Source organism: Dipteris shenzhenensis, chromosome 31 (assembly GCF_047967505.1).
Source record: "Dipteris shenzhenensis isolate YYH24624 ecotype China chromosome 31, Dip_SZ_1.0, whole genome shotgun sequence".
NCBI lineage: Eukaryota > Viridiplantae > Streptophyta > Polypodiopsida > Gleicheniales > Dipteridaceae > Dipteris > Dipteris shenzhenensis.
Genome location: NC_141626.1, coordinates 19,625,481 through 19,640,782, shown reverse-complemented (window position 1 = coordinate 19,640,782; position 15,302 = coordinate 19,625,481). Strand labels below are relative to the sequence as shown.

At 43.6% G+C, this 15,302-nt stretch overlaps 1 protein-coding gene across 2 annotated transcripts in view; it reads left to right on the top strand.

The window, feature by feature from the left end:
• The window catches only part of LOC147881163 (uncharacterized), a 62,535-nt gene that overhangs the window by 18,421 nt on the left and 28,812 nt on the right, over positions 1-15,302 (top strand). The window contains exon 5 of one of the 2 annotated variants that reach the window (XM_087370135.1): positions 13,640-13,768. In XM_087370135.1, the coding sequence (XP_087226261.1) occupies positions 13,640-13,768 (129 nt within the window). Of the gene's footprint in view, positions 1-13,618; positions 13,769-15,302 lie in introns of both variants that reach the window. The other variant, XM_087370134.1, reaches the window with a different exon arrangement.

Here is a 15,302-nt window from a genome sequence, read left to right as displayed (position 1 = left end):
TGTCTAGCAGCAAGAATGATTTGTTTGGGATGCTTGGGGCTGATGACAAGCTTGATGGCACCAATTATCCCATGTGGTCATACATGATGGGACATGTTTTGGCTGCCAAGAATCTATGGCATATTGTTTCAGGTTCTGAGGCCAGGCCTACACGTAGTGCTACGTCTGGTGCTGCACCTACTGCCTCTGGTTCTTTTTTAGGTGATGGCTCTAATGCTACTTCTAGAATACCTGCAGCTCCTGCTACAAGTACTTTGCCTCCTACACAGGAGCAGATTCAGTGGGATGGTCGTGATGCCAAAGCACATGCCTTGATTGCTCTTTCAGAGAAACGGGTTATTATCCCTCATATTTGGTCTTGCAAGACAGCTAAGCAAGCATGGGATTAGCTTGCATCTTTGTATTAGGTGCGGAATGAGGCAAGGGTTGCTTATCTCCGCAAGTAGTTGAAAGACTTGAAGCTTGAAGAGGGTGGTAACATGGATGCCTATCTCAATAATGTGAAGGATTTGAAAGAGCAATTGGCCAACATTGATGAGATTATGCCTGATTCTGAGCTTGTTTCTAATACCCTTGATGGGTTACTTGATTCTTATCAAGGCTTTGCTACTACATTGAGGTTGGTTGCAGGGGGTGATGCCAATCATTTCTCATTTGACTAGCTGGTTGCTCTTCTTCTTCAGGAGGAGCAAAGTCGTGCGAATCGCAATGCTTCTATGGCTAGTGATCAAGCATTTGCTGCCCATCACAAACACAAAGGTAAAGCCAAGGGTTCAGCTGGTAATCCCTCTCATTCCCATGCTGATCATTCACATGGTGCCTCTTCTTCAGGGGATAACAAAAAGAAGAAGAGATATAATTAGTGCAGGAAACCTGGGCATGATATTTCTGAATGCAGGAAGCACATTGCATCTGAAAAGAAGAAGAAAGAGTCTAGTCTTGTAGTATCGGGTTCTTCTAGTGCAGAAGATCAACATGAGTCCGCTAATTTCGCACAAGACCAACATTGGACTTTCTTGGTTATATGTCATTATAATCCTGATGTTCATGATGCTTGTATGGCAGTTTCAGATGTTCATGATGCCTAGTTCTTTGATAGTGGTGCTACCAAGCACATCACTTTCTACTGGAAGTTATTCAGCTCATTAGTGCATACAACTCAGGGGGGCAGTGTCACATGTGCCAATAATGCATCCTATATCGTGAAAGGTATTGGGCAAGTTGCTCTTACTTCTGTCTCTGGTGGTATTGTTACTCTAGAGCATGTGCTTTATGTTCTAGGCATTTGTAAGAACCTCATTTCTATTTCAGCCATTGCTACATGTGGCTCTCAGGTTCTTTTTGATGGTGTTAGGTGTGCAATGTATGATGCTACACATGCCTTTACCATGGTCTTGACTGGCACATTGACTAGAGGTCTTTATAGACTTGATGCTTGGAGATGGCCAGGTGCATGTTGAAAGGAAAACATTTGCCTAACAAGTTGTGGTTGGATGCGGTCATGTGTGCTAATTACATCTTTAATAGATGTCCCACAAAGGCATTGCAGACTATCACACCTTATGAGGCTTGGATGGGTCGTAAGCCTCGCATTTCTCACATGAGGACTTTTGGATGCTTAGCATATGCTCATAAGCCTTCACAGACACGCACTAAGTTGGATGATAAAGCTGTCAAGTGCATTTTTATTGGGTATAGCTCAGAGAGCAAGGGTTATAAGCTATATCAGTCCCGCACAGACAAGTGTTTTGTCAGTCGGGATGTTGTGTTTGATGAATCTTCCACTATGCCTTTGCTGGACTGTCAAAAACAGTCCGTTGTTGATGCCCCAGACATCTTTGGCAGGTTGATGCCTTTGTTTCCATCTGATGCTCGGGATGATGTTCCATCTGAGGATGTACCTCCTCCATCTGTTGGTCATTTGCAGCCACATGTGCAGCCAAATATTAAGCTTGATATGCCTCTCTTGATCAGGATCATTTGCACAGGGCTCTTGATCAGGAAAGAGCTGAAATCCAGGAGCCCAAAAAGGTACCCTGTTGGCTCCTTGACACATTAAAAGACAGCAAACAAGATACTCCTCTGCCAGCCCATACAAGAGCAGCTGTCCGGAAAGAGCATGCTAGTTTTGCTGCTTATGCTTTGGTTGCTATAGCATGCAATGAAGAGCCATTATGTCATCAAGATGCCTTTCAGAATGATTGTTGGTTGAAGTCTATGCAAGCTGAATTGGATTCTATCCATCAGAATAACACTTGGGAGTTGTGTGATTGGCCTTCTGGCAAGAATGCCATTGGAACTAAGTGGGATCAAATGGAAAGCTTATGGTTCAGTGGATTGTTACAAAGCCCATCTTGTTGCTAAGGGCTATGCTCAACAACATGGCATTGACTTTGAGGAGACTTTTGCTCCCACGTCCAGGATCACTACTATTCGCATTGTTATTGCCTTTGCTGCCCACTTTCATTGGGAGATACATCAGCTTGATATCAAGACAGCTTTCCTTCATGGGCATTTGCAGGAAGAGGTCTATGTTTCCCAACCTTTTGGCTTTGAGGTTGAAGGTTCATAAAGCAAGGTATGTCGCTTGAAAAAAGCTCACTATGGATTGAAGCAGGCACCTCGGGCTTGGTATTCCAGGATTCATACTCATTTGCTCACACTTGGCTTTCAGAACAGCCCTACAGAGGTTACTCTTTACATCCGCAAGCGTGAGACAGATTTGCTGATTTTGGTCCTTTATGTGGATGACATGCTTGTGACTGGGACACATGCTCAGCAAATTGCAGATTTTAAACTTGATTTGCAGCAAACATTTGCTATGTCTGATCTTGGTCTTTTGCACTCCTATCTAGGCATCCAATTTGCTAGCAGTGAGGGGGGCATTTTGATGTCACAATCCAAGTACATTGGACAGCTTTTACAACGTCTTCAGTTTGAGGATTGAAAGCTAGTATCCACACCATTAGAGCATGGTTTTCACTTCTCTTATGAGGATGGCAGCAGTACATGTGATGTCACTCTCTATTAGCAGGCAGTTGGTTGTTGGATTTACCTATGCCATATGAGACCTGATCTACAGTATGTTGTCTCACAGTTGAGCAGATATATGCACAGCCCATCTATGCACCATTGGCATGCCGTGAAGAGTGTTTTCAGATATCTCAAAGGCACTCAACATTTGGACCTTTTTATGGGACTGATACTCCACTTATCATGCATGGATTCACTGATAGTGATTGGGCTGGTTGTTCGGACACTCGTGTGTCACATAGTGGCAACTATTTTATGCTTGGTACTTCATGTGTTTCTTGGTTCAGTAAGAAGCAGAGTACAGTTGCTACCTCTAGCTGTGAAGCTAAGTACAGAGCAGCTTTTACAGCTACAGTGGAGTGTGTTTGGCATCGAAAGCTACTTGCAAATTTTTGTTCATGTTAGACTGCTCCTACTGTCATCTTCACCGATAGTCAGAGTGCTTTGGCTGTTGCACGGAATCCTGTTTTCCATGCTCGCACAAAGCATATTGAGGTTCACTATCACAATGTCAGAGAGCAATTATCAGCAGGAGATATTGAGTTGTCTTATGTTCCCACTGAAGACAAATTGGCAGATCTTTTACGAAGGCTCTACCTCGACCTAAGTTTGAGGCTTTTCGCAAGCTTTAAACCTAGTACCTTTTGTAACTGGATTTGTTGTACTCTGTATCGTCATAGGTTGCTATATCCCTACAAAACGAAAATGTGCAACCATGGTATTAGATATTTAGGTATCCTAAGCCATGTCCAGGATACTTCATCTAATACCATGGAGGGGGGTTTGTAGGCCATTCTATGGGCTATCCATAGGTGCCACTTATTCCTTAGTATGTGCCTTGTAGGCCTAGTTATAGTTAGTTAGCACTATTGGTACAGTTAGTACATGTACCACCTAGGTCAGTTAGGACACTTAGTCCAATTAGGATAGTTAGCCCTAGGGTTTTGTTATGTTGGCTCCCCCTTGAGCCTCCACTCTGAGTTTTGCAGCAATCTATTACAGCATCTCGTTTTTCTCCTTGTCTCCTCCATTTTTGAGTTTCCATTGCTTGCCATAGCCAACAAATATGTCCCACATACCGTGTTTCTTTTGCAAAGAATTTACACTTGGATTTTTTCAATAAAAAGAGAGTTATCCCAGAGCAATAGGCACTTCTCTTAAATGTTCGATATGCTTCTCCCTTGTTTTACTATATAAATGAGGATATCATCCAAGAATACTTTTATAGATACGGCCTTAGGACACTATTTATAAGTGTCACAAACGTTGTTGGAGCATTGGTTAAATCAAATGGCATTACTTTAAATTGATAATATCCATATCTAATACAAAAAGATGTTTCGGGTAGATATTCGTACTTGGTAATAGCTAGATCTTAAATCAATTTTAAATAAAATATATGGCCCCTTGCAATTGATCGAAGAGCTCATTGATGCGAGGCAATTAATTGTATTTAAAGCTTGGTAATGTATGCATAACTACATAGAACCATCCATTTTCTTTACCAATAAAACTAGGGAAGACTAAGACTAAGGTCGAGAATGGCTCTTGGGCATAGCTTGCACCAGAGTTATTTAAATAATTCTATTATGTTGGAAAAGCATGGGTCTTTCAGATTCAAAGGGAACATGATTTGTCCTAGTTGAATATCGTCGAAAGCAAGCTCGATGGTAAGGCAATTAAATGCATTTTTGTTGGCTATAGTAGTGAGAGAAAGGCTTACTGTCCCTACAATCCTCACGATTTTTGTCAATAGAGATGTGATTTTTGCAGAAAATTCGTGATTGAGTTTGATAGACAACTGCATATAGGCACTCAAAGATGTGTTTGAAGGGTTGCTGCCACTGGCAGTTGAAGGCACTTAAGAGCAGCTAGTAGAAAATCAGAACCTGCACATGACAACTGCATATAAACACTCAAGATGTGTTTGAAGGGTTGCTTCCACTGGCAGTTGAAGGCACTTCAGAGCAGCTAGTAGAAAATCAGATTATTCAGCCTGTACATGCTGATGCACTGCAGTATTTGGATGCTCTAGATGAGGTCCAGGATCAGCCTATCACACATGAGAATGTGCAAGATGTTGTCAAAGAAGAGAGGGCTACTTCATAGGAAGCTAGAACAGTCCCTAGATGGCTGTGGCAGACTCTGCAGGACAGCAGACTTTCAGCTCCTCCCTCCAATAGGAAACGGCTGGTTCAAGAGGGATAGGTGGAGCAAACTTTGTTGATTCAGCTTGGATGAGTTCACCGTATGATACATAAGAACCAAGTAGTTTTGACGATGCTCAAGACAATGAGCATTGGATGAGGGCCATGCAGGTAAAATTGGATTCTATCATGAAGAACAATACATGGGAATTAATGGATGGATTTGCACATATGAAAGAAAGCTACTGGGACAAAGTGGGTGTACAAGATTAAAAGAAGATTTGATGGTACCATTGATAGGTACAAGGCAAGGTTGGTTGCCAAGGGCTATTCTCAGCAGAAGCGGATAGATTATGATGAAGCCGCTGCCCACACTTCTAAGATGACCACCATTAGGTGTGTTGTTTCATTGGCTTCTCATTTTGGTCGGAAAGATACATTAGTTGGATATAAAAACAGCCTTTCTCAATAGGCAGCTTCTCATTTTGGTTGGAAAGTACATTAGTTGGATATAAAAACAGCATTTCTGAATAGGGACTTGCAGGAAGAGACGTTATGTGAGTCATCCTGGTGGTTTTCAATTGCCTAGTAACGAGCATAAAGTATACAAGCTCCATAAGGCTCTTTATGGGCTGAAACAAGCCCCATGGGCTTGTTATGAGAAAATTCATACATTTTTGACCTGTCAAGGTCTACAGAATGGTCTAACTGTGAGTACTCTTTATGTCAAGAAAGACAAAAAGGATTTATTGATTGTCATCCTATGTGGATGATATACTAGCACTATCAATCTCTCAGTTTGATCTACGATACTAGCAGCTACCACCGTAGTAAGCACTAAAAGAGGAGCAATTAGGAGCAGTAAACCCCATCTTGAATTGCCAAAGATGTCACTGAGGTCCTGTTATTACAACACAAGAACATGAATCAGCCCACTGCAACTATAAGCAGCTGAAGTCTTTTTGCTGCCAGTAAAGGAGATTGGCATGCTGGGTAAACACATACTCCAATTTGAAGAGGCAAAAACTTAAATTGTTGCTAGGCTGCACGGGACATGCAAGTGGTGGTTCCAGAGGGTAATGTTTAGGTTTTGGCTTTGGTGGTGGGATTAACATGGGTTATTATGCTAGTGCACACCTACACGAGGTAGGTAGATTGGATGGAAAATCGCTTACAAAGTTGTACAATTGATTCAGAGCCCGTGGTGGCAAGGTTCTTCTATCCCTTGCCGGCAATTTTGCATTTGAGAAGGATGAATTGGATGCCACATGGGTTATCATGCTAGTGCACACCTACACGAGGTAGGTAGATTGGATGGTAAATTCCTTACAAAAGTTGTACAATTGATTCAGAGTCTGTGGTGGTAAGGTTCTTCTGTCCCTTGCTGGCAATTTTGCATGGGAGAAGGATGAACTGTGGCTTGGTGGGGATCCCAATAGGCTGTAGTTCAAGAGGGAAGTGGCCCTGTTTTGGTGTAACATCGACGCATGGCATAGGCTGCCTGTATTTGCTAGTAGAGCCTGTAGTAGTAATGCCTATCTGCAGCTTATGCATGGCGGGTCTGTTGGGGTAAAGGCACTGGCCACCCTTGTAACAGTATTAATCTAGTACTACTAAGTACACTAAGTACACATTGTACTTAGGTACTTAGTGGCCCTAGTCTTATCCATATATATACTAGTGTGTGTACTTGGGGAGGTACCACTCATTCCTTTATCCCCACCCACTGGTGTGTGACTACTGTGAGTGTGTCTCTCTACTCCCTACTCTATCTCTCCCTCACACTCTCCATCTCAACTGGTATCAGAGCCAACGGGCTCTCTCCCTCTGCTTTCACTCCCTCTCTCCCTAGCCTACCCCTACCGTACGGTAAGTCCGTACGGCCGTACATCGTCCGTACAGCCGTACGGACGGATTGCGACAGCCAACGGCTGCAAGGCGGGAGCGCGGGCGGCATAGCCAGGGCGCGGCTGCACGTCGCAGCCAAAGGCTGCAACGGCGAGGGCGCAAGCGCCAGGCCACGTTTGTATCGGCGAGGGCGCAAGCGCAGGCCACGGCTTCATCGGCGTGGAGGTCGCAGGCCACGGCTTCATCGGCGTGGAGGTCGCAGGCCACGGCTTCATTGGCGTGGCCAGGACACGCAAAGGCGTGGCTGCAGCGGAGGCTGCAAGATCGTGAATAGCGCGGCTGCATCGGTGCGGCTGCCAGAGGCGGAGGTCAAGAGAACATTGGGCGCCAGCTCGGGCTTTCGAAGCCAATAGTGCCCAACCAGGCGACTCTCGTCCGGATTCGCGATAACCCCGCCCTCGAGCTCCGCCATAGAGCGTAAGGCGCGCTGGAAGCGGGGCTCCATGGCGGCGACGAACTCATTGGAGAATCCAATGCGGCTTACGTCGACGTAGAGGCCAAGGTCCTTATGCTGGTAGAGCCAGAAGAAAGTGCGGTGGATTCACTTGTAACATGTGGACCAAGGCGGACTTCATCGCCTATTGAGACGACACCGAAAACAAGCATGCCTGTGAAGTGGTTTTTTCTCCTCCGGGATGACTGCTCATGTGATGACTTTTGAAGTGGGAGCTGTTCTTGAAGACAGTCAGTGACAAGTACACCGTACAAGTACAGCCAGCAGGCAATGTACCGTGCACAGATCTGTACTTGATACTTGCAGTGTATGCCTTGCTGGATGCACCTAAATGGATTTGCAGTCAGATGCCTTGTGAGCAGTAGCAGTTGATGCCATTTACTGTGTTAATGCACGGAATGTGCTGCCAATTCAAAGGGCTTTTGATGCTATTATGCTTGGGACAAATGCTTTAGCTTGTTGCTGCAAGTACAATCACTTTTGGTACAGATTTGGTCGATTTTGACCAAGTTTGACTTTAGTCAAATTTGGGGCTTTTGTAGCCTGACCGGAAATCTGTCAAGTGGGAGCACTCTACATGCATCAGGCTATCTCGTAAAGCACTACTATGCTTTGAAAGTGCAAATTTGACTTACAGTTTTTTTTTTTTTGGTCAAATGTCAATCTTTTAATTGGGGTCAAATCTCTGATTTTCTTCATGCTTTCAAAGGGCTTTTGAGCAATCTCACTTCCACACTGTGAATTCAGTTGGGGGGGAAGTTTCTGGAGCATATGGAGATCTAAAATCAGAGATCTTCATCCACAATCTGAGATTCACTGTTTTTTGACAGTCCGGGACTGTCAACCAGCAAGTTTGACCAGATTTCACTGTCAAAAAGGTCAAAAAGTACTGCTACTTTTTCAGAAAACAGTTCTGGGATTTTTCTGGAGCACTTTGAAGGAGCTGTACCGCACTTTCGCCAGCAAAAAACACAGGACAGATTGCTGTACTGTTTCTGCAGCAAGTGGGAGAAAGACATTCAGTCGGTTTTATGCCACTGAAACAGTACCAAGTTCATTTTCTGATCGTACTTCCGCTGCGGGGGAATTTTCTTGGAGTAACTAGTGCTTAATTGCACGACTACAGGGAGTCAAACTCTATTTTCTTTACCATGAGTTCCGGCAGCGATGTGTCGTCCTTGTTTCAGATAAAGAAGCTCGAAGGAGCTAAAAATTACGACATATGGAGGACACAATGCTACAATGTGTTGATGCAGAAGGACCAGTACAAACCCATAAAGGAGAAGGGTGTTAAGCCCTCCAACATTACTGATGAGCAGTGGGAGAAGATGGACGGCTTGGCCAGGTCGACCATTATGCTTACAGTTGTTGATTCACTGGTTGTAGGCATCAGGGATGAACCTACTGCGTGGGAGATGTGGCAACGTCTTGAGGATACTTATGCCAAGAAAAGTGCCACGGGAAAAGCTTACTGGCTAAAAAAGCTTGTTGGTCTTCAAATGAAGGAGGGGACAGCTATGTCCACTCATATTATTGAGTTTAACAGCATATTCAGCCAGGTGATCAACCAGGGGTTGAAGCTCGATGATGAGCTGAAAGCTACACTCATCGTATGTTCTCTACCTGAGTCATGGGACACATTCAGGACTTCTACCAGCAACTCAAAAACCATTCTGGTATTTGCAGATGTGGAGAGTGCTCTTCTACAGGAAGAGATGAACAGAAAGAACAATGCTATTGGGAAGTCAAATGCTTTGAATGCACGCAGCAGGTCCAAAACACGTGGTAAAGACAAAGAAAGAGAGAGGAGCAAGTCCCGCTCTAAGAGTGATCTTGTATGCAACTATTGTGGCAAGAAGGGACATATTGAGAAAAAGTGTTTTCAAAAGAAGAATGACCAGAGAGCCAAAGAAGGCAAGGCTCAAGGCAAGTCTAAGGGCAAAGAAAAAGAAGAGCTGAATGTTACTTATGTTAGTGACAGTGACAGTGGACATGAGATATGTTTCACCTCTTCACTGGAGGCTCATACACTTCATGCTGGTGATGGATCAGATATGTTTTCCTGGATTATAGATTCAGGTGCTTCCTTTCATGTGACATCCTACAGAGATCTGTTTGTCAGATATGCAGGAGGGCAGAAGGGAGTTGTCTTTCTTGGTGATAACCATGCATGTTCTATCATTGGTATAGGTGATGTCAGGCTTGTTCTTGAAAATGGCCAGCAGTTAATGCTTAAAGGGGTCAGGCATGTTCCTGAGGTGAAGAAGAACTTGATTTCCACAGGGTTGTTGGATGATGATGGTTATCTTACCACCTTTGGTAATCAGAAATGGAAAATCAGCAAAGGGGCAATGGCTATTGCCAGGGGTCCTAAGGTTGATACTTTGTACTCACTTCATGCTGGACATTGTCCGCATTCTGATGTAAATGCCACCGAGCTGCCAAAGATTTCATTGTGGCATAGCCGGCTTGGCCATATGAGTATTAAGGGAATGGAGCAATTGGCTCATTTTGGTTACTTGCCGAGTCTAAAATATTCAGATTTGCAGAAATGTGAATTTTGTCTCTACGGTCGTCAAGTACAGATACCTCATAAGAGAAGGTCAAATCAGAAATTACAGCTCTTGGAGCTAGTACATACAGATGTGTGTGAGATGCCTACACTCTCTTTAGGAGGTTCAAAGTACATACTGTCATTCATAGATGACGCCACCCGCAAAGTGTGGGTTTACACTCTCAGAAAGAAGAGTGATACGTTTAAGGCTTTCACTAAGTTTGTTGCACTAGTTGAAAATGAGACAGGCAAAAAACTGAAAGCCTTACGATCTGACAATGGTGGAGAGTACTTGTCCAAAGAATTTCAAGAATTCTGTGAGGCAAAGGGTATCCAAAGGGTTTTGTCTGCACCATATGATCCTCCACAGAATGGTACAGCTGAAAAAATGTTCAGGACCATTCAAGAGAAAGTCAGATCCATGTTGTCACATGCTACATTGCCCCACACATTTTGGGCTGAAGCTGTAAAGACAGCTGTGCACCTTATTAACAGGTCACCAAACAAGAGACTATGTGGTGGTGTGCCTGAACAAGCATGGACGGGCAAGCCTCCGTCTTACAAACACCTACGGGTCTTTGGTTGTGTCGCGTATGTGCATGTACGCAGGGAGGACAGAACTAAACTGGATCCAAAGTCTCTTAAATGCATATTCCTAGGTTACGGTGACAAAGGTGAGATGGGCTACAGGATTTGGGATCCCAAGAACAGAAAACTTATACGCAGCAATGATGTCGTGTTTGATGAAACCATCATGTTCAAGGAACCTGTTGTACAGCAGGAACCTTTAAAAGTAACTATTGATGATGACAGGCATCATGGGCAACACAGACAGGCTGTAAATCAGCCACAACAGCAGCATAATCAGCCATTAAATGATGCTGCAGCAGATCCTAATGGACAGCCAGTTATGGCAGAAAACATCCCAATGGATGAGGCACAGTTAGGTGATCTTCCTGACATGCAAATGCAGCCAGGAATCATGGAACAGCCACCTTATCTGGGTGATGAACAGGCTGGACAGCCAGCTCAAGATGATGGTCTTTGGGTTAGAAGGTCAACCAGACAGACGCGGCAGCCAGAAAGATTTGTTCCAGGCATTGATTATTTGATGCTCACTGATTGTGGAGAGCCTTCATGCTACAAAGAGGCTAGGCAGAGGGCAGACAAGGTTCAATGGGATCTTGCTATGAAGTCTGAAATGGACAGTCTTCACAAGAATGGCACTTGGGAATTGGTACCCTTGCCTACTGGTAAAAAGGTACTGCCATGCAAATGGGTTTATAGACTTAAAGTCACACCTGGTGAAAAGCCAAGGCATAAAGCCAGACTGGTTGCCAAAGGGTTCAAGCAGGAATATGGTGTTGACTTTGAGGAGATATTCTCTCCCGTTGTCAAGATGACAACACTCAGAACTGTATTAGCATTGGTTGCACATGCAGATATGGATTTGGTCCAAATGGATGTCAAAACAGCATTTCTTCATGGTGATTTACATGAGGAAATTTTTATGCAGCAGCCAGAGGGTTTTACAGTGAAGGGCAAAGAGAAGCTTGTATGCAGACTAAAGAAAAGTCTTTATGGTCTAAAGCAGGCACCCAGGGAATGGTATCATAAGTTTGATACATTCATGCGAACCCAGGGTTACAGGAGAAGTGACATTGATCACTGCTTATATACCAAGAAAGCTTCAGATGGCAGTTTACTTATCCTCATTTTGTATGTGGATGACATGTTAATTGCTGGAAAATCTCATAAGGAAATGAATGCCTTGAAAAAGAGATTGCACCAGACCTTTGATATGAAGGATCTTGGTGATGCCAACCATATATTGGGTATGCGCATACTTCGGGATAGGGAAAAGCGGTTGCTATACTTGTCTCAGAAGGAATACATTGGCAAGGTCTTGCAGAGATTTCACATGGAGGGGGGGAAGAGTATTGGTACTCCATTACCTCCTTATGTGAAAATCAGCGCTTTGGACAGCCCTCAGACAGATGCTGAGAGAGCTGAAATGTCAAAGATTCCGTATGCATCAGCTTGTGGCAGTCTCATGTATGCTATGGTTGCAACCAGGCCCGATATTGCGTTTGCAGTGGGAGTGGTTAGCAGATACATGGCTAAACCTGGCAAGAAGCATTGGAATGCAGTGAAAGGTGTCATGAGATACCTAAAGGGTACACAGGACTTGTGTATATGTTTCGGCAGTCAAGATGCAAAAGTGCAGGGTTATACAGACTCTGATTATGCCGGTCACCCTGATACCCGGAAGTCTACTACCGGCTATGTTTTCACTTTCACTGGAGGTGCAGTGTCGTGGGTATCTAGAATGCAGCAATGCGTTGCTTTGTCTACTACAGAAGCTGAATATATTGCAGCCACTGAGGCGTGCAAGGAAGCTATATGGCTATCTCGGCTAGTGGCAGATTTGGGCTACTCTAGTGATACTCCATTGTTGCATTGTGACAGTCAGAGTGCCATACAGTTGGCACGAAATCCTGTTTTTCATGCAAAGACGAAGCACATCGACGTGAAGTATCATTTTATCAGGGAGGTGCTTGAGAACAAGCAACTTCAGCTTGTGAAAGTTCACACTGATGACAATCCAGCAGATCTGTTGACAAAAGGATTGGCTGCTGAGCGGTTTGCACACTGCAGACGGCTCATGGGTATTGGATAAGCAGACCAACTGGTCCTGTACATGATGATGTATATTGCTGTTTTTTCTTTTACTCTCTCTTATGGGCACATTGCCTTTAAGTGGGAGGTTGTTGGGGTAAAGGCACTGGCCACCCTTGTAACAGTATTAATCTAGTACTACTAAGTACACTAAGTACACATTGTACTTAGGTACTTAGTGGCCCTAGTCTTATCCATATATATACTAGTGTGTGTACTTGGGGAGGTACCACTCATTCCTTTATCCCCACCCACTGGTGTGTGACTACTGTGAGTGTGTCTCTCTACTCCCTACTCTATCTCTCCCTCACACTCTCCATCTCAGGGTCCTCAGGTTAGGTTATTGGATATTTCTTCAGAGCGATGGTGTGAGCAATGCAATTATAACATGATGAATACTTTTTGTATATGTGGTGCATGTGATGTTAGTTTTGTAAGGTGCTGTTCTTCCTTGTAAAACTAGTAGTTAACGTTTGAGAAGGTAAATTTATGTGCATGTGTGAGAGCACATGTTTATACAAACAATGTCTACATCGACCACCGTTAGGCATTATTGATGTCGGTAGGATGGCATAGAAATCCTTGCGCTTTTAGAGAAGGTTGATGATTTTTAACCTTGAGGACGATTTTTACTTCTAGTTTTAATTCTGAATGATGAGTTTGGTCATGCTCTTGTATCATCTAGAGTGTTTTGTATTTAATACCTCTATATGTTCATGCTAAGGAATCTCTTGGCTTGTTTCTGTAAATTGGGTGTGAAACTTATGGATTAAATAGTTTGTATAGACACTTTTTTTTCTAGGGCAAGAACATTATGTGGATACTAATGCCAAGCTTTGATAGATGTACCATGGTGTTGCACAGGTGAGGCCGGAAATTGCATATCTCAACCATGGAATGCTTGTACGACATGTCATTGATGAAACTAGCCCTTTGTACCAGCGACCTAGAGAAAAGCTAGAAAAAGAGGATGCAGTTTTCACTCTTAGTGTGGTGAGCCATCTATATGCCCTTGCTCCATTAGTTGGAAACTCATGCCATATGTTTACAAATGGGTTATACCGAACTTTACTAGTAACTTGTATGGTTTCTTGATCCTTATTGAGTAACTACTCATTTTCTTATTCCTTTTATTCTTATGCAATTTTTGATTGTGAACTAATTGTGGTTACTCTTAAGTGAAAGATCAAAAGATTGTTGTGAATCGTTAATACATATAATTTGATACAATCTATGAAACGTAGATACATATGGTATAAAAAGGTGGAACGAATATCACTTATATATTTTAATTGCGTATGCAAAAACATGTAAGCATGTAAGTAATTTAAATATTAAGTTCTGCTGATGACCTACCAACCCACCACAAGAAATGAGCTTTACCCACTACAAGAAATAAAAGCTCATATGTACTTTTATGGACTCACGTGGACTTTTACTTGAGATTAAAGGACTTTGGAAATGGTTCTCTCTCCTCAAAGGTTGTAAGGTGCTCCATTCAATTCAAAGCAATAAATGTATCAATGACATCTGATGCCGTGCCACTGCAAGATCTGTATTTGTATGCGCTGCTTACTCAACTTAGAGCCTAGTTTCTTTTCATTTGAAGTTGGTATTTTGTCTCTCTTTTCCCTCTTGTTTATCAGTGTTCTTAACTGTATGTGTACAGTAATAGATGGGGTGCCTTTAAGTTCCTTTTTTACCTAGTTGGAATGAATAAAATTGTGTTTTGATATTGGGGAGGGAGAGAGAGAGAGAGAGAGAGAGAGAGAGAGAGAGTACATACATACAGACATATTCATTAAGCTAAGTTAGCATGAAAAATTAAACCCCCCAAAAAAAAATGTTTATTCTCTCCCCTCGTCATCTCCCCCTCCCCTCAACGTCGTTTGTTGCCCCCCTATCCTATCCTCCCCTTCCTCTTGCCCATGTGGCTCCTCACTCTTCCCTCTTCCCTATCCTCTTGCCTCCCCTTCCCCTCGCCCGTACACCCCCCTCCCTCCCTTCCCTCCTACGTCGCCTCCCCCTCTCCCTTCCTTCCCTCCCACTTGCCAGGATGGTTGCTTAGGTTTATGGTGGACATGTACTATGATATCACTGACTATGACTACACAGTTTTTCTAAAAGCATGGGTTAGGATGCTCGCTTAGTAGCTCCACCCTTTTGCTCACTGTATCAGGTTTTTCTTCAATCTCATAGACCCATCGGTCTTTAGCAAACTTTAATAAACTTTCTTCTTTCTTCCAGTTCCACGCTCCTACTTGCACACAACTCCTTGTGGCGTTGCAGATCGTACTCAGCTCTCCTTCCCTTGCCGCTTTCACTTCCTCTTACCTGCCTCACCCCTCTTCCTCCCTTCCATTGCACCTTGCCTCTCTCCCTTCGTTCCCCCTCTCCCTCCCTTCCCTCCCCCTTGCCCCTGTCCCTTCTCCATCTCCTTGCACAATGCTATGTTAGGTTTGTTAGGGTTAGGTTGGTTAGGTAGGGTTAGGGTTAGATTGGGTTAAATTAGGTTTGGTTAATTCAT